The sequence below is a fragment of the Scyliorhinus torazame genome, chromosome 1 (assembly GCF_047496885.1).
Source record: "Scyliorhinus torazame isolate Kashiwa2021f chromosome 1, sScyTor2.1, whole genome shotgun sequence".
In the NCBI taxonomy this organism is placed as follows: Eukaryota; Metazoa; Chordata; class Chondrichthyes; order Carcharhiniformes; family Scyliorhinidae; genus Scyliorhinus; species Scyliorhinus torazame.
In genome coordinates, this window is record NC_092707.1 from 204,428,999 (window position 1) to 204,456,030 (window position 27,032).

At 49.0% G+C, this 27,032-nt stretch overlaps 1 protein-coding gene across 1 annotated transcript in view; it reads left to right on the plus strand.

Annotated features, from left to right (window-relative positions):
- The first annotated feature begins 1,475 nt into the window (after positions 1 to 1,475).
- Positions 1,476 to 27,032, plus strand: part of LOC140419100 (uncharacterized) — a 60,309-nt gene continuing 34,752 nt past the window's right edge. The window contains exon 1 of the mRNA XM_072502889.1: positions 1,476 to 1,570. Coding sequence (XP_072358990.1) covers positions 1,476 to 1,570 — 95 coding nt within the window. The remainder of the gene's footprint in view (positions 1,571 to 27,032) is intronic.

Here is a 27,032-nt window from a genome sequence, read left to right on the forward strand (position 1 = left end):
TGACATTGGGAGACAATATGCCCAGATCGAGACCGAGGGATTGGCCGTGGTATATGCAGTGCAGAAGTTCCATCAATGTATCTGCGGGCGCCATTTCACCATTATTATGGACCATAAACCCCTATTGGGCCTCTTCAAGGAGGACCAGCCAACGCCCCCGATAGCCTTGGCCCGGATCCAACACTGCGCTCTACTATTAGTAGCCTCTGAGTATACATTCGAGCATTGCCCAGGAGTAGAGATAGTGAATGCAGATGCCCTAAGTCGTCTACAGCTGCCGGTGAGCCTCCCCCTAGCTAGTAATGGATGAAGTTGTGATGACCTTAAACTTTATGGATACCTTACTGATGACAGCCAAGCAGATGCATGTGGACTCAAAGGACCCTGCATTGGTGAAGTTACGCCACATTGTCCTGAGCGACGGGTTACAGGGAGTCCCCACAGAAGACTCACAGCCCTTCTTCACAAAGCGACTGGAGCTCAGCATGGAAGATGATATAATTCTATGGGGAGCATGAGTGGTTGTCCCACGACTGGGGCGATGCACAATACTGCAAGATCTACTTAACGGACATCCTGGTGTCTCGGAAATGAAGATGCTCCTGAGGAGCTATGTGTTGTGGCCTGGGCTAGACGGGGTGGTGGAAGCAGGTAGGATAGTGATGTTTAAGGGGACCTTTGACAAATACATAAATAGGATGGAAATAGAGGGATACGGACCCGGAAGTGTAGAAGGTTTTAGTTCAGGCGGGCAGCATGGTTGGTGCAGTCTTGGAGGGCCGAAGGGTCTGTTCCTGTGCTGTACTTTTCTTTGTTCTGGGGCATTGAGCACATGGTGCAACAGTGCTTGGCTTGTCAGGAGAACCAAAATCTCCAGCTGGTGACTTTGCTCCAACCCTGGGAATGGCCAGGGTGGTCCTGGATACGGGCGCATTTTGATTTCAAGTACATGCTGGACCGTTCTTGGGGTCGATGTTCCTGATCCTCAAAGGCGCCCATTTGAAATGGTTGGACATGCACAGATGGCCTCCAGTACCTCTGGTCACCATGGTTAAGCTACGGCAGTCATTCAGTATCCACGGAATACCAGAGATCTTCGTCATGGACAATGGGACTCCATTTATTGGTGAGAGGTTCCAGGCATTCATACGTACCAGAGGGGTAAAACACATCCGCATAGCCCCAAACCCTCAAACAGTTTATCCAAGTGGGTGGTCCTGACGTTTAAATTCAGCATGATGAAGCAGAACTCGGGCTCCCTCGATATGACGCTGGCACGATTCGTGTTTAACTATAGGACTATGCCGCACGTAACAACCGGAGTGGCACCAGTGGAACTACTCATGGGCCGATGCCTCAGGACCCACCTGACTTAATGTTCCTAAATCCCAATGGGAAAGTGGAAGCAAAGCAAGACGCACAAAAAAACAAGCCTTTTGGACCGTACATATCCATAATTTTAGGGACGGCTCGCAATGGATCCCAGGGGTCATGGTGGAGAAAACGGGCCAGTCTCGTACAAGGTCAAGACCATGGAGAAAACTGTGCAAAAACACGTGGACTACCTCAGGTGCAGGGAGGCCGCCTTGGAGAAACCACGGCACGTGGGTCGGTATCCTCACCATTCTTCATGCTGTCCTACAGCCCAGCGGCACAGCCTGCCAGCCAGGGACCAACGTCCGAGTCAACTGGCCGACGAAGGCCTCCGATATGAACACTGAGACGACAGAGCTGACAGAGGACGTTGTGGTCGAATATGAGCCTCCAGTTGTGACCTTTGGATGATCTGTGTGGAAGAGACGATTCCTGACACACTATGCCCCTTGACCCGGCTCCACCACTGGCAGACACACAGCCACATGCGAGGCAGTGAAGAAGGTCATTGAGTGGGAACATTCAAACTTGGGTGTGGGAAAGCCTCACTGAATACGAGCTTCCCCACTAGTGGCTGGAGGTCCTCTCAGCTGGGGCTCGTCACTGTGCCGCTGTGCTGCCCATCGTCCATTTTGAGGGGTGCGGACGAGGATGAGGGAGGACCGGAGAGGAGCCCTGCTGTGTCTGGTGTTTCCAGTGAGATGGTGGAGAGGTTCTTGGCCAAATTTAAGAACTGGCTACCGTGTCTCGGGAACCTCGATCAGGAGGGAGGGCAGCTCAAATTCGATGGAGCACATTTGATCCTGTCTTTAAAGTCTGGGTTTGGGGTGGTCTTCCAATCTCTGGTTCTGTGTGGTCCTGTTTGCGGTGTAGGCCGATAGGGGTGGGGGCTGCTGGAGCCGGTCGGGCTCCCATCATTGAAATCGGTAGAAGATCCTGAAGGAGGAAGGATGACCTCCATTGCAGGATAGTGAATTCTTTCCCTGTCAATTATCCTAAATTAATACGGTTGTATTATGTTAAGCTGATATTCTATGTGGGATTTGTATAGTTTCTTTATCCTTTGTATCCTTGGGGGGGGGGGGGGGGGAGGATAAGCAGAGGGTGAGGGGTGTGGATGATAGGATTAGTTTTGTCCTCGCTGTGTTCAAGGAAGGAACAGTGGCACAGTGGTTATCCAGGGACCCAGGTTCAATTCTGGCTTTGGGTCACTGTGTGGAGTTTGTACATTCTTCCCGTATCTTTGTGGGTTTCCTCTGGGTGCTCCGGTTTCCTCTCACAGTCCAAAGTAGTGCAGTTAGGTGGATTGGCCATGCTAAATTGCCCCTTCATATTCAGAAGGATTGGTGGGGTTACGGGGGCATGGGTAAGGTGCTCTTTCAGAGGGTCAGTGCAGACTCGATTGGCCAAATAGCTTCCTTCTGCACTGTATCTATTTGAGGCTATCCACTTCAGAAGCAAAAATAGGAAGGCAGATTATTATTTGAATGGGTGTAAATTTAGAGAGATACTCAGCGAGACCTTGGTGTCCTCTACACCAGTCGCTGAAGATAATCACGCAGGTACAGCAGGCAGTAAAAAAAGGCGTGTTGACTTTCATAGCAAGAGGATTTTGATTACATGAATAGATACGTTTTACTACAATTGTATAGGGCATTGGTGAGGCTATACCTGGAGTATTGTGTGCAGTTTTGGTGTCCTTACCTGAGAAAGGATGTTCTTGTATTAGAGGGATTGTAGCGGATGTTTACCAGGCTGATTCCTGGGATGGCAGGACTGTTATGTGTGGCGAGACTAAATCGGTTAGGACTACATTCATTGGAGTTCAGAAGAGTGAGAGGGAATCTCATAGAAACTTATGAAATTCTAACAGGATTGTACAGGGTAGATTCAGAAAGGGAAATTTGCATACCTCCGTCGTGGTCACCCTAATTTGAAGGTAGTTTGTGGAAAAGCTGTTGTCAAGTGACTTAAACCCGAAACACTTCTTCAGTGTTTCCCTCCCTACCCCCTCCTCTCACCAAAAAAAACAACCGCTGTGAAGATCAAGAGGAAGGCTCGAGGTCAGTGACTGGTAAGTAGTGTTTCTGTTTTCTTTTTCTTTTCATTGGTATATTGATATTTTTTTCTTCATTGTTTATTTATTTATTTATTTTGGTAAATTGTAATTGTTGAAGTTAACCGAAGGTTTAAAACATGGGAGGAGATCTCAGACCCGTGTCATGCTCCTCGTGTGCGATGTGGGAGCTCAGGGACACGTCCACTGTCCCTGGCTCCTTCACGTGCAAGAAGTGTGTCCAGTTGCAGCTCCTGTTAGACCGCTTGACGGCTCTGGAGCTGCGGATGGACTCGCTTTGGAGCATCCGCGATGCTGAGGACGTCGTAGACAGCACGTTTAGCAAGTCGGTCACACCGCAGGTGAATGTTATTGAGGGAGTTAGAAAATAGGTGACCAAAAGACAGAGCAAGATTAGGAAGGCAGTGCAGGTGTCCTCTGCGGTCATCTCCCTGCAAAACAGATATACCGCTTTGGATACTGTTGAGGGAGATGGCTCACCAGGGGAAGGCAGCATCAGCCAGGTTCATGGCACCATGGCTGGCCCTGCTGCGCAGCTGGGCAGGAAGAAGAATGGCAGGGCTATAGTGATAGGGGACTCACTTGTAAGGGGAATAGACAGGCGGTTCTGCGGATGCAATTGAGACTCCAGGATGGTATGTTGCCTCCCTGGTGCAAGGGTCAAGGATGTCTCGGAGCGGTTGCAGGACATTCTGGGGGGGGGGGGGGGGGGGGGGGGGAGGGTGAACAGCCAGCTGTCGTGGTGCACATAGGCACCAACGATATAGGTAAAAAACGGGACGAGGTCCTACAAGCTGAATTTAGGGAGTTAGGAGTTAAACTAAAAAGTAGGACCTCAAAGGTAGTAATCTCCGGATTGCTACCAGTGCCACGAGCTAGTCAGAGTAGGAATGTCAGGATAGATAGGATGAATGCGTGGCTCGAGAGATGGTGTAAGAGGGAGGGATTCAAATTCCTGGGACATTGGAACCGGTTCTGGGGGAGGTGGGACCAGTACAAACCGGACGGTCTGCACCTGGGCAGGACTGGAACTGATGTCCAAGGGGGGGTGTTTTCTAGAACTGTTGGGGAGAGTTTAAACTAATGTGGCAGGGGGATGGGAACCGATGCAGGAAGTTGGAAGGTAGTAAAACAGGGACAGAAACAAAAGGCAGTAAGGGGGAAAGTGTAAGGCAGAGAAGCCATAGTCAAAAATCAAAAAGGGCGACAGTACAAGGTACAGTGACTGAGGGGAGCTCAGTGAATAGGACCAGGAACACTAAAAGGAATAAAACGGGAAGTGAAAACATTAATGGTAAGCGACATGGCAGGTTGTTACATGAAGATATGGGTTCAACGACAAGGAAAATTAGGACAAAGGTTAAGAGGAAATATAACTTAGGAGAGGTTACTGATTGAGGTGTTAAGATTCAGAACAGAGGTAAAAAAGCCAACATAAGTGTACTTTACCTGAATGCTCGTAGTATTCGGAATAAGGTAAATGAGTTGATGGCGCAAATCATCGTGAATGACTGTGATTTAGTGTCCATTACTGAAACATGGTTAGGATGGTCATGACTGGGAGTTAAATATCCGAGGGTATCAAACTATTCGGAAGGACAGAGTGGATGGTAAGGGAGGTGGTGTAGCTCTGTTATTTAAGGATGACACCCGGGCAACAGTAAGGGATGACATCGGTGCTATTGAGGATAAGGTTGAATCCATTTGGGTGGAAATCAGGAATAGTAAGGCGAAAAAGTCACTGATAGGAGTAGTCAATAGGCCACCAAGTAGTAACATTATGGTGGGGCAGGCAATAAACAAAGAAATAACTGATGCATGTAGAAATGGTACAGCAGTTATCATGGAGGATTTTAATCTACATGTCGATTGGTTTAACCAGGTCGGTCAAGGCAGCCTTGAGGAGGAGTTATAGAATGTATCCGCGATAGTTTCCGAGAACAGTATGTAATGGAACCTACGAGGGAACAAGCGGTCCTAGATATGGTCCTGTGTAATGAGACCGGATTGATTCAGGATCTCACAGTTAGGGATCCTCTCGGAAGGAGCGATCACAATATGGTGGAATTTAAAATACAGAAGGAGGGTGAGAAGGTAAAATCAAGCACTAGTGTTTTGTGCTTAAACAAAGGAGATTACAATGGGATGAGAGAAGAACTAGCTAAGGTAGACTGGGAGCAAAGACTTTATGGTGAAACAGTTGAGGACCAGTGGAGAACCTTCCAAGTTATTTTTCACAGTGCTCAGCAAAGGTTTATACCAACAAAAAGGAAGGACGGTAAAAAGAGGGAAAATCGACCGTGGATATCTAAGGAAATAAGGGAGAGTATCAAATTGAAGGAAAAAACATACAAAGTAGCAAAGATCAGTGGGAGACTAGAGGACTGGGAAATCTTTAGGGGGCAACAGAAAGCTACTAAAAAGGCTATAAAGAAGAGTAAGATAGATTATGAGAGTAAACTTGCTCAGAATATAAAAACAGATCGTAAAAGTTTCTACAAATATATAAAACAAAAAAGAGTGGCTAAGGTAAATATTGGTCCTTTAGAGGATGAGAAGGGAGATTTAATAATGGGAGATGAGGAAATGGCTGAGGAACTGAACAGGTTTTTTGGGTCGGTCTTCACAGTGGAAGACACAAGTACCATGCCAGTGACTGATGGAAATGAGGCTATGACAGGTGAGGACCTTGAGAGGATTGTTATCACCAAGGAGGTAGTGATGGGCAAGCTAATGGGGCTAAAGGTAGACAAGTCTCCTGGACCTGATGGAATGCATCCCAGAGTGCTAAAAGAGATGGCGAGGGAAATTGCAAATGCACTAGTGATAATTTACCAAAATTCACTAGACTCTGGGGTGGTCCCGGCGGATTGGAAATTAGCAAACGTGACACCACTGTTTAAAAAGGAGGTAGGCAGAAAGCGGGTAATTATAGGCCAGTGAGCTTAACTTTGGTAGTAGGGAAGATGCTGTAATCTATCATCAAGGAAGAAATAGCGAGGCATCTGGATGGAAATTGTCCCATTGGGCAGACGCAGCATGGGTTCATAAAGGGCAGGTCGTGCCTAACTAATTTAGTGGAATTTTTTGAGGACATTAACAGTGCGGTAGATAACGGGGAGCCAATGGATGTGGTATATCTGGATTTCCAGAAAGCCTTTGACAAGGTGCCACACAAAAGGTTACTGCATAAGATAAAGATGCATGGCATTAAGGGGAAAGCAGTAGCATGGATAGAGGATTGGTTCATTAATAGAAAGCAAAGAGTGGAGATTAATGGGTGTTTCTCTGGTTGGCAATCAGTAGCTAGTGGTGTCCCTCAGGGATCAGTGTTGGGCCCACAACTGTTCACAATTTACATAGATGATTTGGAGTTTGATACAAGGGCAATGTGTCCAAGTTTGCAGACGACACTAAGATAAGTGGTAAAGCAAAATGTGCAGAGGATACTGGAAGTCTGCAGAGGGATTTGGATAGGGTGAATGGGCTAGGGTCTGGCAGATGGAATACAATGTTGACAAATGTGAGATTATCCATTTTGGAAGGAATAACAGCAAAAGGGATTATTATTTAAATGATAAAATATTAAAACATGCTGCTGTGCAGAGAGACCTGGGTGTGCTAATGCATGAGTCGCAAAAAGTTGGTTTATAGGTGCAACAGGTGATTAAGAAGGCAAATGGAATGTTGTCCTTCATTGCTAGAGGGATGGAGTTTAAGACTAGGGAGGTTATGCTGCAATTGTATAAGGTGTTAGTGAGGCCACACCTGGAGTATTGTGTTCAGTTTTGGTCTCCTTACTTGAGAAAGAACGTACTGGCAGTGGAGGGTGTGCAGAGGAGATTCACTAGGTTAATCCCAGAGCTGAAGGGGTTGGATTACGAGGAGAGGTTGAGTAGACTGGGACTGTACTCTTGGAATTTAGAAGGATGAGGGGGGATCTTATACAAACATATAAGGTTATGAAGGGAATAGATAGGATAGACGCGGGCAGGTTGTTTCCACTGGCGGGTGAAAGCAGAACTAGGGGGCATAGCCTCAAAATAAGGGGAAGTAGATTTAGGACTGAGTTTAGGAGGAACTTCTTCACCCAAAGGGTTGTGAATCTATGGAATTCCTTGCCCAGTGAAGCAGTAGAGACTCCTTCATTAAATGTTTTTAAGATAAAGATAGATAGTTTATTGGAGAATAAAGGGATTAAGGGTTATGGTGTTCGGACCGGAAAGTGGAGCTGAGTCCACAAAAGATCAGCCATGATCTCATTGAATGGTGGAGCAGGCTCGAGGGGCCAAATGGCCTACTCCTGCTCCTAGTTCTTATGTTCCTATGATAGTCCAGAACTAGGCATCATAATTTGAGGATAAGGGGTAAACCTTTTGCGACTGAGGTGAGGAGAAATATCTTCACCCAGGGAGTGGTGAATCTGTGGAATTGACTACCACAAAAAGTGACTTGAGGCCAAAACGTTGTGTAATTTCAAGGAGGAATTAGATATAGCTCTTGGGGCTAAAGAGATCAAGGGATATGGGAGGGGGTGGGGGAAGGCAGGATCAGGGTATTGAACTTGATGATCAGCCATGACCATAATGAATGGTGGAGCAGGCTCGAAGGGCCGAATGGCCTCCTCCTGCTTCTATTTTCTATGTTTCTATGCAGTGATTCTGTGTTCCTTAAATATCAGATCCCCACAGTCAGTTACATCCTTTTTTCTTTGTGGCTGTGCTTAGTCTTCTTGGTCCAGGTGGACTGTGTTTTATCTTGTTGAGGGCAGGGATCTGTCAAGCTTCCCTTTAAGGGGGAGTCAGTCAGTTATCCTGAATTGGTCACCCTTGCTGTCTGTTCTTCTGCTGTCAAAACTTTAGTGCTCAGGTCTGCCCTAGTATCTTCTATTTTGGTGGTAGATGGTGTGCAAGGTGGGGTGGCGCATAGTTTTTTTAAAAATAATATTTTATTGAAAATTTTTGGTCAACCAACACAGTACATTGTGCATCCTTTACACAACATTGTAACAATACAGATAATAATGACCTTTTTTAATTTAAACACAAACAACAACAAATAAATAAATATTAAATAACAAAAAATAAAAACTAGCCCTAATTGGCAACTGCCTTGTCTCAGGCCACAACCCCCCCCATCCCCCCCATCCCCCCCATCCCCCCCCCCCCCCCCCCCCCCCCCCAAGTCCTGGGCCGCTGCTGCTGCCTTCTTTGTTCTCCCCCCATCTATCTTTCCGCAAGATATTCGACGAACGGTTGCCACCGCCTAGTAAACCCTTGAGCCGACCCCCTTAGGACGAACTTAATCCGCTCTAACTTTATGAACCCCGCCATATCATTTATCCAGGTTTCCACCCCCGGGGGCTTGGCTTCTTTCCACATTAGCAATATTCTGCGCCGGGCTACTAGGGACGCAAAGGCCAAAACATCGGCCTCTTTCGCCTCCTGCACTCCCGGCTCTTGTGCAACCCCAAATATAGCCAACCCCCAGCTTGGTTCGACCCGGACTCCTACTACTTTCGAAAGCACCTTTGTCACCCCCATCCAAAACCCCTGTAGTGCCGGGCATGACCAAAACATATGGGTATGATTCGCTGGGCTTCTCGAGCACCTCGCACACCTATCCTCCACCCCAAAAAATTTACTGAGCCGTGTTCCAGTCATATGTGCCCTGTGTAATACCTTAAACTGAATCAGGCTTAGCCTGGCGCACGAGGACGACGAGTTTACCCTGTTTAGGGCATCTGCCCACATCTCCTCCTCAATCTCCTCCCCTAACTCTTCTTCCCATTTCCCTTTTAGTTCGTCCATCATAGTCTCCCCTTCGTCTCTCATTTCCCTATATATATCCGACACCTTACCGTCCCCCACCCATTTCTTTGAGATGACTCTGTCCTGCACCTCTTGTGTCGGGAGCTGCGGGAATTCCCTCACCTGTTGCCTCGCAAAAGCCCTCAATTGCATGTACCTGAATGCATTCCCTTGGGGCAACCCATATTTCTCGGTCAGCGCTCCCAGACTCGCAAACTTCCCATCCACAAATAGATCTTTCAATTGCGTTATACCTGCTCTTTGCCACATTCCATATCCCCCATCCATTCCCCCCGGGGCAAACCTATGGTTGTTTCTTATCGGGGACCCCCCCAGTGCTCCGGTCTTTCCCCTATGTTGTCTCCACTGTCCCCAAATCTTCAGTGTAGCTACCATCACCGGACTCGTGGTATAGTTCCTTGGTGAGAACGGCAATGGGGCTGTCACCATAGCCTGCAGGCTGGTCCCCCTACAGGACGCCCTCTCTAATCTCTTCCATGCCGCTCCTTCCTCCTCTCCCATCCACTTACTCACCATTGAAATATTAGCGGCCCAATAATACTCACTTAGGCTCGGTAGTGCCAGCCCCCCCCTATCCCTACTACGCTGTAAGAATCCCTTCCTCACTCTCGGAGTCTTCCCGGCCCAAACAAAACCCATGATACTCTTTTCTATCCTTTTGAAAAAAGCCTTCGTGATCACCACCGGGAGACACTGAAACACAAAGAGGAATCTCGGGAGGACCACCATCTTAACCGCCTGCACCCTCCCTGCCATTGACAATGCTACCATATCCCATCTCTTGAAATCTTCCTCCATCTGTTCCACCAACCGCGTCAAATTTAGCCTGTGCAATGTGCCCCAATTCTTAGCTATCTGGATCCCCAGGTAACGAACGTCTCTTGTTACCTTCCTCAACGGTAGGTCTTCTATTTCTCTACTCTGCTCCCCTGGATGCACCACAAACAGCTCACTCTTCCCCACGTTCAATTTATACCCTGAAAAATCCCCAAACTCCCCAAGTATCCGCATTATTTCTGGCATCCCCTCCGCTGGATCCGCCACATATAGTAGCAGATCATCCGCATATAAAGATACCCGGTGTTCTTCTCCTCCCCTAAGTATTCCCCTCCATCTCTTGGAACCTCTCAGCGCTATCGCCAGGGGCTCAATCGCCAGTGCAAACAGTAATGGGGACAGAGGACATCCCTGCCTTGTCCCTCTATGGAGCCGAAAATATGCCGATCCCCGTCCATTCGTGACCACACTCGCCACTGGGGCCCTATACAACAGCTGCACCCATCTAACATACCCCTCTCCGAACCCAAATCTCCTCAACACCTCCCACAGATAATCCCACTCCACTCTATCAAATGCTTTCTCGGCATCCATCGCCACTACTATCTCCGTTTCACCCTCTGGTGGGGCCATCATCATTACCCCTAACAACCTCCGTATGTTCGTGTTCAGCTGTCTCCCCTTCACAAACCCAGTTTGGTCCTCATGAACCACCCCCGGGACACATTCCTCTATTCTCATTGCCATTACCTTGGCCAAGACCTTGGCATCTACATTGAGGAGGGAGATTGGTCTGTAGGACCCGCATTGTAGCGGATCCTTTTCCTTCTTTAAAAGAAGCGATATCGTTGCTTCTGACATAGTCGGGGGCAGTTGTCCCCTTTCCTTTGCCTCATTAAAGGTCCTCGTCAGTAGCGGGGCGAGCAAGTCCAAATATTTTCTGTAAAATTCAACTGGGAATCCGTCCGGTCCCGGAGCCTTTCCCGTCTGCATGTTCCTAATTCCTTTCACCACTTCTTCTACCGTGATCTGTGCTCCCAATCCCATCCTTTCCTGCTCTTCCACCTTGGGAATTTCCAGCCGATCCAAAAACTCCATCATTCTCTCCCTCCCATCCGGGGGTTGAGCTTCATACAATTTTTTATAAAATGTCTTAAACACTTCATTCACTCTCTCCGCTCCCCGCTCCGTCTCTCCATCTTCGTCTCTCACCCCCCCTATTTCCCTCGCTGCTCCCCTTTTCCTCAATTGGTGTGCCAGCAATCTGCTCGCCTTCTCTCCATATTCATACTGTACACCCTGCGCCTTCCTCCATTGTGCCTCTGCAGTGCCTGTGGTCAGCAAGTCAAATTCCACATGCAGCCTTTGCCTTTCCCTATACAGTCCCTCCTCCGGTGCTTCCGCATACTGTCTGTCCACCCTCAAAAGTTCTTGCAGCAACCGCTCCCGTTCCTTACTCTCCTGCTTCCCTTTATGTGTCCTTATTGATATCAGCTCCCCCCTAACCACCGCCTTCAACGCCTCCCAGACCACTCCCACCTGAACCTCCCCATTGTCATTGAGTTCCAAGTACTTTTCAATGCATCCCCTCACCCTTAAGCACACCCCCTCATCCGCCATTAGTCCCATGTCCATTCTCCAGGGTGGACGCCCTCTTGTTTCCTCCCCTATCTCCAAGTCTACCCAGTGTGGGGCATGATCCGAAATGGCTATAGCCATATATTCCGTTCCCCTCACCCTCGGGATCAATGCCCTACCCAACACAAAAAAGTCTATGCGTGAATAGACTTTATGGACATAGGAGAAAAACGAGAACTCCTTACTCCTAGGTCTACTGAATCTCCACGGGTCCACCCCTCCCATCTGCTCCATAAAATCCTTAAGCACCTTGGCTGCTGCCGGCCTCCTACCAGTCCTGGACTTCGACCTATCCAGCCTTGGTTCCAACACCGTGTTGAAGTCTCCCCCCATTATCAGCTTTCCGGTCTCTAGGTCTGGGATGCGTCCTAGCATTCGCCTCATAAAATTGGCATCGTCCCAATTCGGGGCATACACGTTTACCAACACCACCATCTCTCCCTGTAATTTGCCACTCACCATCACGTATCTGCCCCCGTTATCCGCCACTATAGTCTTTGCCTCGAACATTACCCGCTTCCCCACTAATATAGCCACCCCCCTGTTTTTCGCATCCAGCCCCGAATGGAACACCTGCCCTACCCATCCTTTGCGCAACCTAACCTGATCTATCAGTTTCAGGTGCGTTTCCTGTAACATGACCACATCTGCTTTAAGTTTCTTAAGGTGTGCGAGTACTCGTGCCCTCTTTATCGGCCCGTTAAGCCCCCTCACCTTCCACGTGATCAGCCGAGTTGGGGTGCTTCCCACCCCCCCCCCCCCCCCCCTTGCCGGTTAGCCATCATCTTTTTCCAGCTTCTCGCCCAGTTCCCACGCAGCTGTATTTCTCCCAGACGGTGCCCCCCCGCCCATCCTTTCCCGTACCCACTCCCCCCTTTCCCCAGCAGCAGCAACCCAGTAATTCCCCCCTCCCCCCCCCCCCCCCCCCCCGCTAGACCCCCCGCTAGCGTAATTACTCCCCCCATGTTGCTCCCAGAAGTCAGCAAACTCTGGCTGACCTCGGCTTCCCCCCGTGATCACGGCTCGCCCCGTGCGGCGCCCCCTCCTTCCTGCTTCTCTATTCCCGCCATAATTATCATAGCGCGGGAACTAAGCCCGCGCCTCTCCCTCGGCCCCGCCTCCCATGGCCAACGCCCCATCTCCTCTCCCTCCCCACCTCCCCCCATCACCACCTGTGGGAGAAAGAAAAGTTACCATACCGCAGGATTAATCATACAATCCCTCTTCGCCCCCCCCCACTCGTCCCACCACTTTGTCCAAACGTTCATTTTCGTAGTCCAATCATTCCAATTTTTCTTCTACAATAAAAGTCCACGCTTCATCCGCCGTCTCAAAGTAGTGGTGCCTCCCTTGATATGTGACCCACAGTCTTGCCGGTTGCAGCATTCCAAACTTTATCTTTTTTTTGTGAAGTACCGCTTTGGCCCGATTAAAGCTCGCCCTCCTTCTCGCCACCTCCGCACTCCAATCTTGATAGACGCGGATCACCGCGTTCTCCCATTTACTACACCGAGTTTTCTTCGCCCATCTAAGGACCATTTCTCTATCCTTAAAACGGAGAAATCTCACCACTATGGCTCTGGGAGCTTCTCCTGCTCTCGATCCTCGCACCATAACTCGGTATGCTCCCTCCACCTCCAACGGACCCGTCGGGGCCTCCACTCCCATTAACGAGTGCAGCATCGTGCTCACATATGCCCCGACGTCCGCCCCCTCCACACCTTCAGGAAGGCCAAGAATCCTCAAGTTGTTCCTCCTTGCGTTGTTTTCCAGTGCCTCCAACCTCTCCACAGATCGTTTCTGGTGTGCCTCCTGTATCTCCGACTTCACCACCAGGCCCTGTATATCGTTTTCATTCTCTGCTGCTTTCGCCTTCACGACCCGAAGCTCCTGCTCCTGGGTCTTTTGTTCCTCTTTCAGCCCTTCAATCGCCTGTAATATCGGGGCCAACAACTCTTTCTTCATTTCCTTTTTTATCTCCTCCACGCAGCGTTTCAAAAACTCTTGTTGTTCAGGGCCCCATTTGAAACTGCCACCTTCCGACGCCATCTTGGTTTCTGCTTGCCTTCCTTGCCGTTGTTCCAAAGGATCCGCTGCAATCCGGCCACTTTCCTCTCCTTTTTCCATCCGTGTCCAGGGGGAACACCCTTCTGGTTTACCGCACGGTGTTTTCAGCCGTTAAAATTGCCGTTGGGGCTCCTATCAAGAGCCCAAAAGTCCGTTCCACCGGGAGCTGCCGAAACGTGCGACTTAGCTGGTCATCGTCGCACCCGGAAGTCTCGGGGGGGGGGGGGGGGGTGGCGCATAGTTAGTCATCTGTCATCTGCTTCACCCTGAAGAGTTGAAACGACCCTTGACCCCCATCTGCCCCAGCTTAGAAGTGTTCAGGGAGTTGTCCATCTCTGCAAAACTTACATCTTGAGCGTTTTTCTAGTGCCCCTGTGGCGCGAAGTGAACATAGTTTTAAAGTTGTGGCTTCAATGTGGCTGCCTTACCCTTGATTGCTGTCAATCTTTTTTGTTTTTATACATTTAGTGTACACAATTTATTTTTTCCAATTAAGGGGCAATTTAGTGTGGCCAATTCATCTAACCTGCACATCTTTTGGGTTGTGGGGGCGAAATCCACGCAAACACAGGGAGAATGTGCAAACTCCACACGGTCAGTGAGCCAGAGCCGGGATCGAACCTGGGACCCCGGTGCCGTGAGGCAGCAATGCTAACCCCCTGCGCCACCGTGCTGCCCTGATTGCTGTCAACCTTTGCCCAATTACATTAGTGACTGTGAAATGTCTCTGGATCCAAAATCCCCAGGTTGTCCATTTTTGAGACACTCCAGCTGGAGAATTAAGAAGATGCACCAATTAAAAAAGGATTTTATTCAGAACCTCCTTCCATATCTAAATCTTGATACACTCCTTCCAGAATTTACTAGGGTAATAACTTCATTTGTGAGTTTATTTTTAAAAATTCTCATTCGGGTTTCCAACCCTCCGGGTTTAGTCTGGTGTCTCCAGGAATTGAAGAGTAATCTCCAGGACACTGCTGTGTGCAGCCCCGGGGCAATGTCAGAGGGATGTTAAAAAATATGGATTTTTTTTCATTTTATTTGATCATTTCCCAATGCACGACATTAAAAAATATTGAAATTGGGGGGAAAAGGCCTACAGTCAAGCGTCATCCAATTGGGCAATGAGTCTTTTTGCTTTCCAGCTGGAGTTGGAAGGCAGTGCATCACAAGGATGGACGTGTTGGCTGATGAATGGCTGGATCCTGGGGGCAAGTCATGTGACGATACTCCAGGAATACATTTAATTGCAGTTGGTAACCAAAATTAATTTTCTTTTCTTATTTATTCACGGGATGTCATCGCCACTGGCAAAGCCATCATTTATTGGCCATCACTAATTGCCTTTGAGCAGGTGGTGGTAAGCCACCTTCTTGAACCGCTGCATCCACATTGCCATTAGGGAGGGAATTCCAGGATTTTGACCCAATGACAGTAAAGGAACGGTGATATATTTCCAAGTCAGGACAGTGAGTGACTTGGAGGTGAACTTCCAGGTGGTGGGGCTCCGATGTATTTGCTGCCCTTGCCCTACTGTGTGGTAGAAGCCCTGGGATTGGCAGGTTTGTCAAAGGACCAAAAGTGAATTTTTGCAATGCACCTTGTAGATTGTACACACGGCTGCCATTGTGCGTCAGTGAGGGAGTGATGTTGAAGGTTTTTTTTTTATGGGATGTGGCCAGCATTTGTTGCCCATCCATAATACCCCTTGAACTCAGTGGCTTTAAGAGGACAATTAAGAGTCAACTACATTGCTGTGGGTCTGGCATCACATGTAGGCCAGATCAAGTAAGGGTGGCAGATTTCCTTCCTTTTAGGGTATTGATGTTTACAATAATTCACAGTCACTATTACTGAGACTAGCTATCAGTTTCAGATCTTATTAACTTAATTTAAATTCTGCCAGTTGCCATGGTGGGATTTGAATCCATGTTTCTGTGGGATTAGTCTGGGCCTCCGGATTATTTGCCCAGTGATATTACCACTATGCCCCCATCTCCGCAGGTGCTGGCTGAGCTGCCAATCAACCATGAATGCAGCTGTTACAACTATTTAAAGTTGGTATTTTATGTTAACAGGTTTCTTGTGGTGTTTCTTTGACAGTCAGAATGTACACTGTTGATTGGGGGGGGGGGGGGGGGGGGGGGGGGGCGGAGGAAAGGGCGGGTGAGTGACTACAGATCTTCAGTGAAATACTTTGGAAAGCAGTTGGAAAATATCTTCCCAGGGACAAGGGGAGACAACCTTCAACTTACTGCTGGATTGTAAAGCTGGCCTTCAATGTCGGGTGCTGTGATACGGAGTCACCTGCTTTTCCATTGATTTCAGTGGAAAAGCAGATTGAAGTTTCTGTCGGAATTGCTTCAGTGATTATTTTTGAAAATGACTAAAATCAGTGCTTTTTGATTATTTCCTGCCAAGTGAATATTCTTTTCCTCGCCAACTGTGCGTAGGTCATTAATGAAATATGTTCCCTTTGTCACGGATCAGGCACTTGAGCCGATTTTTCAGTGAGAAGATGAGGAGGCATTTGTGGTTTTCAACACAGTATGAATTTTGAACAAACGTTGCCTCATGGGTGTTAGGTTTGTGGGAGAGGCTCATGATGGGAGATGGATGCATAGGCAGATGAGCAGTGTTGAAAGTGCAGGATGGGCCACTGCCCAGATCTCAAAGGCTGGTCAATCCATTAACAATGTCTGGCTATTCAGGAAAGCATGTATCAACCGTGGCGTTGACAAACTCATTTGATCGCAATTAGTCTTTGAAGGACGATGTTTGAATATCGGAACACTGTCAGCAGAAAGTCAGGCAGCCAGCAGAAATGTGGCAAAGATGTACGTTAATTGACTGCGATGTTTACCCATATAATAACATTCACTTGTTTAAATTCCTTGGCTGCAGTGTGCTAAGGGACATCCTGAGGTAATTGAAAGCACTTTATGGATACAAGTTATTTCTTTCTGCAGCTGTGATGTGCTCTGGGATGACCTGAGGGATGTGAAATGTGGTATATAAATACGATTCATTCCTGCTATTTCGGCAAACGTCTTTTATCTGGAGCTATGTTCCATTTCTGGAGACAAGTTCCATTTTGAAGCCAGTCTATTTCTGGGACGATGTTCTATTTTCAGAACTGTGTTCTGTTTCTGTAGAAATGTCCTGCAGATTGCCACCTCATTTCTGGAGAGGTGTTCCAATTTAGCAGCTACGTCCTATTTCTGGAGCTGTGTCTGTTCTGAAGATGAGTTCTATTTTGGGAGATGTTCTGATTCCATAGACATGTCCTGTTTTGGGAGAGGTGGGCTGCTGAGTTTTGGGAAGGAGAAATTCTCTTTTTAGGAAAGCTGCATTTTTTCTGAATGACGGGAATTGCTTATTGAGCAAGACGTATTTTGAGATAGCCGCTCCCATTAGGAATCGTTGTCCATTGGAAGTTATGTTATCAGAAGATGGTTTTGTGTTAGGAAAGGTACCCTGTTTTGGGAGTTGCTTCTTTTTTGGGAGAGTGGTGCTTTCAGTGGGGATATATTTTGACAAGTGTGTTTTCTTTGCAGATGACTCCTCATGACCTTTTTGCCCCTTTAACTCTAACATACTTTTGGCCACTGTCTCAGCCTATCATTGTGGGTGAGGCGAGCCCTTGCAAGCTTAATAAATTTTGTGAGGGCCATGAAGAGTCCAATATGAGTTTGTGAGTGAAACAAAACTTAACTTAATTTATTACTAATAATTACCCAGCACCAGTAGTTCACCACTGGTCCCTCTCTCTAACTGGTACCTAACTGGCCGGCTCCATTTATACAACAGAAAAGGTGAACGATTGCTCTTCCTCTTATCGTGGGAGCTCACATTCCCCATTCTCCGGTGTGGCTGCAGGCTGTGTCTTCTGCGTGCTCCTGTTTACAGGCTTAGGGTGGGATTTACTAGCTATTCACGCTGGCGGGAAAATTCTGGTCCCACACCCGCGACGAGGGGTGCTGTCACTGGAAATCCTGTTGACAATGGCAAGGTCAGTAGATCCCACTGGAAGACCGCCTCTGCCACCGGAAAATACGCGGGGCGGGTGGTCGGTAAATGCCGTCCTTAGTTTCTGTTTGCTGCCCCTTCTGCTTCTTTGACCAGGAGTGAGGCGAGCAGGAGTGAGGCAAGGCAGTGGGGAGGTATTGGCTGGCCTGCCACCGGAGTGAAGAAGGGAGAGGGGTGCTTTCTTAGAGCTGGAGAAGAGTAGTGTCTTGGACGATGCTGCAGCTACCTGGAGGCTGTGGATCTGCTTGCCCCTTCTGCTTCTTTGACCTGCAGCGAAGCAAGGGAGGTTTTGACTGGCCTGGTACCGGATTGGAGACGGGAGGGGTGCTTTCTCTCCCTTTCTGTTATGCTCTTGTGTTTGTGTGGCTTCTGTGATCATATGATATTCTGCTGCTGGAGATGCTGAAGGGGGCGAGACAGAAGGAGTGCTACTGCAACTACCTGGGACAGGTGCTCGTTGCTGCACCTGCCACTTCTTTGACCTGGAATGAAGCAAGGGAAAGGTTGGCCTACTACCAGACTGAAGATGGAGAGGTCCTGCTCTTGCAGTTTGCTGGTACCGTTGTTGTAATATTGACTGCTTATGGACTCTTGACTGTTTACTATTTCATGTTTGGAATTGTGAGTTGCTTGCTACTGCCTCCTTTAATCCTGTTCCCTGGACCTTTGGTCTGGGTGGTATCAGGTGAACCGATGTTGATACTGCAGGAGAGGCGTGGCGGCCAGATTCCACTGAACAACTTGAAGGTTGTGTTGAGATACCTTGTGGACTAATGGTGACTTTATTGTGCTGATGGTTATTTACTGCTCCCGGTTTGTAAGTCGTGTAAGATGCTGGTGCTTTTTTTGCATTGTTGCCTGTTTATATTTCCTGTTTGGAAGTTGTATGGTTGTTATTGCAATGTTGTTGTTTACTGTTTATTGCCTAGAGGTGCCTGCTGGGGCCTATCTTGCTTCTGATGGTCTGAGTTTCTGGAATCACTGCCTGTGCGGGAGAGGGTGTGCTGCTCTCTCTCCCGCCATGCTCTGTGTTGCTGTGACTTTTCCGGTGGATTGCTTCAGCGACTTTGCATTGATGCGGGTCTATTGCTGGGCTGCGTGAGGGAGGGCCCCTTTTGACTGAGCTTGGCTCCCCAAATGCGGTTCTCCCTCGCACTCTCTCTGCCGTGCCCTGCGGCCAGGTGTTGCAGGAGGGGGAGAGGACTGGCAGGTTGATTTAGCTGCTGGTATCCTTATTGTATTGTTAACTGTCAACTGTTGCTATTTGGAGGCTGTGTGCAAATCAGCTTATTTGTGTCTTCACCCTCCCTCACTTTCCCGCTGTGCTTCACGCCAGTGTGACATCCTGGTGCATTGTCGCATCACCCTCAGCAGCTTTCTGATGTGAGTCTGCTGTTGGGAGCTGGGAGGGAGGAAGCGGGGGCATTGATTTGGATGCTGGTACCTTCATTGAATTTTGTGTTTTCTGGTTCATGTCATTGTTCTGTGATTTGGTTTGTCTCCTTTGTAAAGGTGGAATGTTGGTGACCTTAATGTGTTGTTGCCTGTTTATTGTATTATACCATTGTTTTGTAATTGCTTTGGGGTTTTTTTGTGCAAAGGAAACCAAAATAAATCCATGGGGTAATCAAATTGTCCTCCCCAATAGGATTTGTGCAGGTTACAACAATAACACACCTGAGATAATAACAGGCTTTTCTTTGGATTTATTTCGCTACCCGTACCTCTTCAAGAAGTAATCGGTGAATTGGACATTCTGAATTCTCGCTCTGTGTACCGAACAGGCGCCGGAGTGCGGCGACTAGGGGCTTTACACAGTAACTTCATTGCAGTGTTAATGTAAGCTGACTCGTTACACTGATAAAGATAGGGGGCGGAATTCTCCCCATGCCGCGGCCGTATGGGAGAATTGCTGTTCGCGCCATTTTTTCCCCGCGGCGCTGGTCCGCGCCGGCAGGAGATTCTCAGAGGAGCCGAGAATCGGCACCATTTGCGCCGGCGCGTTTGGTGGGGCGCGGTCGCGGGCCGCTGTCCGCAGCCGGGCCGCCAAATCTCTGGCCTTGGTGGGCCGAGTGGCCCGCGCGGAAACGGCAGAGTCCCGCCGGCGCCGTTCACATCTGCTCGCAGCCGGCGGGGAACTCTGCGCGTAGGGTCGGGGGGCGGCCTGTAGGGCGGGGAAAAGCGCTCTTTCACCCAGGGGGGGCCTCCAAAGGGGTCTGGCCCGCGATCGGGGCCCACCGATCGGCGGTCCGGCCTCTCCAGCCTCAGCCTATTTTATTATGTGGCCGACCCCTGAACCCCCATGTCATGTTGAGTCAGGGCCGGCGCGTTGAGGAAATCCCCCGCGCATGCGCGGGTTGGTGCGGCGCCACTGCACATGCGCGGGTTGGTGCGGCCCAACTGCGCATGCGTGGGTTGGCGTGGTGCCCAGTTGGCGCCGGGAAGTGAGGCTGGAGCGGCGTGAACCGCTCCAGCGCCGTGGGGGCCAGAATCGGTAGTGCCCGCGCCCGTTTCGCGCTGTCGTGAAACGTGATGGCGTTCACAACAGCGCGAACACTGTGCCTCCCGCCCTATATTACAATAGATTGTCACAGCACCGGACTTGGGTTTAGGCTTTAACTAACAATGTTTGCTGAACAGGAGTTGAATCAATTTTGTTTTAATTCATTCATGGTTACGTGGGTATTGCTGGCAATTGTTGATCCCTAATTGCCGTTACGAAGGTTGTGGTGAGCTGCCTTCTTAACCTACTGCAGTCCATTTGGTGTAGGTATACCCAATGCGATTTTAGGGAAGAAGTCACAGGAGTTTGGCCCAGTAATGATGAAGGAATAGTGATGCAGTGGGGCTGTTTAGCACAGGGCTAAATCGCTGGCTTTGAAAGCAGACCAAGGCAGGCCAACAGCACGGTTCAATTCCCGTAACAGCCTCCCCGAAACAGGTGCCGGAATGTGGTGACTAGGGGCTTTTCACAGTAACTTAATTTGAAGCCTACTTGTGGCAATAAGCAATTTTCATTTTCATTCATTTCAAATGGGGTGTAACTTGGAAAGGAACTTGCAGTGGTGTTGTTCTCATGTGTTTGCTGCACATGGTCTTCTAGGTGTTAGAGTTGCAGGTTTGAAAGGTGTTGTTGAAGGAGCCTTGGTGAGTTGCTGCAGTACATTTAATAGCTAGGACACACTGCTGCCACTGTGCCGTTGGTGAAAAGGTGAATGTTTAAGGTGGTGGATGGAGTGCAAATCAAATGGCCTGCTTTGTCCTGAATGGTGTCGAACTGCTTGAGTGTTGCCGGAGCTGCACTCAAACAGGCAAGTGGAGAGTATTCCATTTGTCGCCAACAAGACTCTGTAGAGTGGCCACCTCTAAATGATTTGGAGGAAAATGTAACTGGTCTGATTAGTAAGTTTGCAGACGACACAAAGGTTGGTGGAATTGCGGATAGCGATGAGGACTGTCTGAGGATACAGCAGGATTAGATTGTCTGGAGACTTGGGCGGAGAGATGGCAGATGGAGTTTAACCTGGACAAATGTGAGGTAATGCATTTTGGAAGGGCTAATGCAGGTAGGGAATATACAGTGAATGGTAGAACCCTCAAGAGTATTGAAAGTCAAAGAGATCTAGGAGTACAGGTCCACAGATCACTGAAAGGGGCTACACAGGTGGAGAAGGTAGTCAAGAAGGCATACGCATGCTTGCCTTCATTGGCCGGGGCATTGAGTATAAGAATTGGCAAGTCATGTTGCAGCTGTATAGAACCTTAGTTAGGCCACACTTGGAGTATAGTGTTCAATTCTGGTCGCCACACTACCAGAAGGATGTGGAGGCTTTAGAGAGGGTGCAGAAGAGATTTACCAGAATGTTGCCTGGTATGGAGGGCATAAGCTATGAGGAGCGATTGAATAAACTCGGTTTGTTCTCACTGGAACGAAGGAGGTTGAGGGGCGACCTGATAGAGGTATACAAAATTATGAGGGGCATAGACAGAGTGGATAGTCAGAGGCTTTTCCCCAGGGTAGAGGGGTCAATTACTAGGGGGCATAGGTTTAAGGTGAGAGGGGCAAAGTTTAGAGTAGATGTACGAGGCAAGTTTTTTACGCAGAGGGTAGTGGGTGCCTGGAACTCACTACCGGAGGAGGTAGTGGAGGCAGGGACGATAGGGACATTTAAGGGGCATCTTGACAAATATATGAATAGGATGGAATAGAAGGATACGGACCCAGGAAGTGTAGAAGATTGTAGTTTAGTCGGGCAGTATGGTCGGCACGGGCTTGGAGGGCGAAGGGCCTGTTCCTGTGCTGTACATTTCTTTGTTCTTTGTTTGTTGTTCTACCAATAATCTCATGGATAGTTGCATTTGCGACAGGTAGATTGGTGTGAATGAAGTCGTCACTTTTTCCCCTCATGTTGATACTCACATTAACTGTTGCAGCCCAGTCTGGCAAATATGGGGCGGATTCTCCGTCCGGCAGCCGGCCATTGGGGATTCCCAATGTGGCCACACCCACGCCGCCGGAAATCTGCAGACGTGAGTGCTCTGCTGGCGAAGCAGGGGATCCCGCCGACGGAGAATCCTGCCCATGTCCTGTAGGACTCAGCCAGCTTAGTCAGTAGAGATCCTCCTTCGCCTCTCCTGGTGATGTACAATTGGAGTCCGCACTCAGAATGCTTCCTGTGCCTTGCGACCCTCTGTGCTTCTTTCAGACTGTGCTCAATCTAGGGGAATACCAATTCCTTGGCTGAGATAGGAGAGTAGGTGTTTATCAGCAGGAAGTTTCCTCAGCCACGTTTGACCTGATATTATGAGAGTTGATGGCAGTGCTTCCCAACCTTTATTTCTGCTGTGACCCCATTTCAATGATTCAGACTTGGTGCAAACCCAGAGCAAAACATTGTGGGGGCAGGGTTTGGAGGGAGAGTGTAGAGTTGTTGAGTAGAGGGGATACAAACAACAGGGTTATGTAATGTTCTCTGCACGCACGGATGGTGAGGTCTTTGTAGTTGAAGTGCTCAGCGAACATGCGGCTTTGTAAATGAACAGAACTGTTTATTAATTAATTAAATCATTAAAGTGTTTCTATGGTGTAAGATTGCAGTTGGATATTACACATAAATACAAATAACTATGGTTAACTCTTATTAATCACTATTGACTCAGGAACTGCTCGATATGCGTCTGTGCTTGTTGTCCAGATTCTTTGTCTCCGGGCTGTGCAGGAGATTATCTCTTTTCTCCATGAGGTCTGTCTTCTAGTGACCTACTCCTGTCACCATGCCACCTCTGGTCAGACGCTAGAATCTCAGTCTATGCATATGGCACCTATCCTAACTTACAGTTCGGTTATTAAATTATAAACAATGAAATTCTACATATCATTACATCCTCTTTTTCAAGATTATTATTAAATCATTTACATGCACATATGAACTAATTACAAAGACAGTTATTTAAAATGGGTCAAGTTGTACACATGCAGCTGGAGACGGGCAGGGCCCAATGCCCCACATGGAGGTTGGACGTCGCCCAACTAGCTGACAAGGCCTTCACCGAAAAGATATCACAGGCCATAGTAGAGTACACGGAGAATAACCAGAAAGGGGAGATCTCCCCCTCCACGTTCTGGGAAGCGCTCAAGGCCGTACTAAGGGGAAATTATCGCTTTCAAAGCGCGAAGAGATAGAGAGGAAAGGGCGGCTAGGCAGCAGCTGGTCGACTCCATACTGGAGGTAGACCGTAAATAATCTGAGGCCCCGACCATAGAGCTCCTGGCGGAGAGGAAAGAGTTACAAAGTAACTTTGATCTGCTCTCCACCAGGAAAACAGTGCACCAACTCTGCCAGGCACGCGGGACCCTATATGAACACGGAGACAAAGCCAGCCGCCTGCTGGCACACCAGCTGAGAAAGCAGACAGCCACCAGGGAAATTGCACAAATCAGGGATACCAGAGGCACATTAGAAACAGAACCGGAAAAGATTTACAAAACCTTCAAGGCCTTCTACCAAGGGCTGTACACCTCAGAGCCCCCAATGGGGGAGTCCGCGATGAAACGGTTCCTTGATGGACTGGGCATTCCAGTCGTGAGGGAAGGCAGAAAACGGGGCTTGGAAGCACCACTAGCACTGGGAGAGATCATGGACAGCATTAGCTCCATAAAGGCGGGGAAGGCACCGGGATCAAAAAATTTGCGACAGCACTGGCCCCGCACCTGCAGGAGATGTTCATAGACTCGCCAGCTAGGGGCAAACTGCCAGCTACGCGAGCACAGCCCTCAATCTCGCTGATACCTAAGAAAGATGAAGACCCAATGGAATGTGGGTCATACAGACCCTGAATGCAGACGCCAAAATACTGGTTAAAATCCTAGCCAAAAGGCTAGAAGACTGTGTACCTGAGGTGGTCGCAGAGGACCAGACGGGCTTTGTCAAAGGTAGACAGCTTACCTCGAACATCAGGCGCCTGTTAAGCGTGATAATGACCCCCTCCGGGGAGAGAATACCAGAGGTGATCGTCTCCCTAGACGCAGAAAAGGCCTTCGACAGGGTCGAATGGAAATACCTCATAGAGGTACTGGAGCGGTTTGGGCTTGGAACAGGGTTCACCTCCTGGGTAAAACTCCTACACAACGCTCCCATGGCGAGCGTACGGACCAACAATACCAACTCCCGATACTTCCAGCTGCGCAGGGGCACCAGACAAGGATGCCCACTGTCCCCGCTGCTGTTCGCTCTCGTGATCGAGCCACTAGCAATCGCGCTCAGAGCAGCAAAAAGCTGGAGGTGGATCCGAAGGGGCAGCAGAGAGCACAGAGTCTCACTCTATGCAGATGACCTGCTCCTCTACATTTCGGACCCACAAAGCAGAATGGACGGAATCATCGCGCTCCTGCAAGAGTTTGGCGCCTTCTCGAGCTACAAACTCAACATGAGCAAAATCGAGATCTTCCCAGTACACCCAAAAGTAGGGGGGGGAGCACTAACGGGACTGCCGTTTAAACAAGCCCAACACAAATTCTGCTACCTGGGGATCCAAATAGCCCATGACTGGAAAGGGATCCACAAATGGAACCTCACCAGTCTGACGGAGGAAGTAAAAAAGGACCTGCAAAGATGGAACACACTCCCACTCTCCCTCGAGGGGAGAGTCCAGACGATCAAAATGAACGTACTGCCCAGGTACTTCTTCCTACTTAGATCCATCCCGATCTACATCCCCAAGGCCTTTTTCAAAGCACTGGACAAACTAATCATGGCGTTCGTATGGGAGGGCAAGAATGCTAGGATCCCAAAGAAGGTCCTTCAAAAAACAAAATCTAGGAGGGGGGCCAGTCCTCCCAAACCTACAATTCTACCACTGGGCGGCGACGGCCGAGCGAATAAGGGGATGGGCCAAGGAGCCAGAAGCCGAGTGGGTGCGAGCGGAAGAGGCCTCCTGTAAGGGGACCTCCCTCCGGGCCCTCACCACGGCAGAACTCTCATCCCCACCCAAAAAACACTCCAGTAGCTCGGTGGTGATAGCCATCCTCCAGTCCTGAAACCAACTCCGGCAGCAATTTGGCCTGACCAAAATATCGGACAAAGCTCCCATCTGCAACAACCATAGGTTCACGCCAGCGCTGACTGACGCCACTTTCAAAAAGTAGGGACAGGACGGAGGGACACTGACGGTCAGGGACCTACCTATACACGGTTGGCAGGGTCGCCACACTGGGCGAACTGACAGAGAAACGAGCCAGGGGGAACGAGCTAAGGTACCTGCAACTCAAAAACTTCCTACGAAAGGAGACAAGGACATACCCACAACCGCCACGACAGACATTACTGGAAGAGTTACTGGACGCAAGCATCCTAGATAAAGGAAACTGTAGCGACATGTCTGACCGACTGGTAGAAAGGGCTGACATCGTACTGTACGCAACAAGAAAGAAATGGGAGGAGGACCTGGGATTGAAATAGGGTGGGGACTCTGGAGCGAAGCACTGCATAGGGTCAGGAACTCCACCTCCACGTGCGCAAGGTTCAGCCTGATGCAACTAAAGGTGGTACAAAGAGCCCACTTAACAAGAACCCGTATGAGTAGGTTCTTCCCGGAGGTGGAGGATAGATGTGAATGGTGCCAAGGAGGCCCAGCCAACCACGCCCACATGTTCTGGTCTTGCCCCAGACTTGCGGGGTACTGGATAGCCTTCTTCGAGGCAATGTCCAAAGTGGTAGGGATGAAGGTGGAGCCATGCCCGAAAGTGGCGATCTTCGGGGTTTCAGACCAGCCAGATCTATTCCTGGGGTGGAGGGCGGACGCCCTTGCCTTTGACTCCCTGATCGCCCGCCGTAGAATCCTGTTCGGCTGGCGGTCAGCAGCACCACCCAAAGCTGCAGACTGGCTGTCTCGGATCTCTCCAAATGGAGAAAATCAAATTCGCCATCCGAGGGTCAGACGACGGCTTCCACAGAACGTGGGAGCCATTCACCCAATTGTTCCGGGACCTGTTTGTGGCCAACGAACAAGCAGAAGAATAGCCAGGTAGCCAAGAATCAGGGGAAAGTAGCCAAGGGAGAGATAGACCGGGGGGGGGGGTGCGACAGCTAAACCTAAGAGGAAAGAAAGGCGAACTACGGGGGGGGGACGCGGAAGGAGGACACGGGAAACGATAACAAACTTGGCATCTACAGGAACAGTGAGCAAGGAAAATCCAGGCGAAAGACGGGACGAACGCCTGAAGCGGAGGTGAGCGCGAGACGACAACGGCAGCAAAATCCGTCCAGGAGAAGCAAGTGACAACACCAACACCAGACCCATTCGAGTATCGCCCTCTGTAATTGTTTCTCCGGCACCCAAATGTCCCAGTCTACCTCCCCAGTCTCTCCTCTCCCCCCCCCCCCCCCCCCCCCCCCCCCCCCACACACACACACACAAACTGATGCCTACTTGTGTTGTAAATAATATTGCCAATTGTACAGAGTTGCTGCTGGTTCATAATACCTTACCAGTTATTTTATTTTTTATTATTCTTTGTGTGTGGTGTGTACATAACGGTAAATATACTTTCTTCAAAACCCAATAAAAATACATTTATTTAAAAAAAGTTGTACACATGCAATTTTTGGTTTTTAAAGTGTCCAACATTTTAAAATAAATCTGTATCAGTCTCTTGGCTGATTCTGCTGTTTTGCCGTAGGGTTAAATTATAAACAAATGATATTCTTCATATCATTACAGGTTACAGTCACAAAAAACAA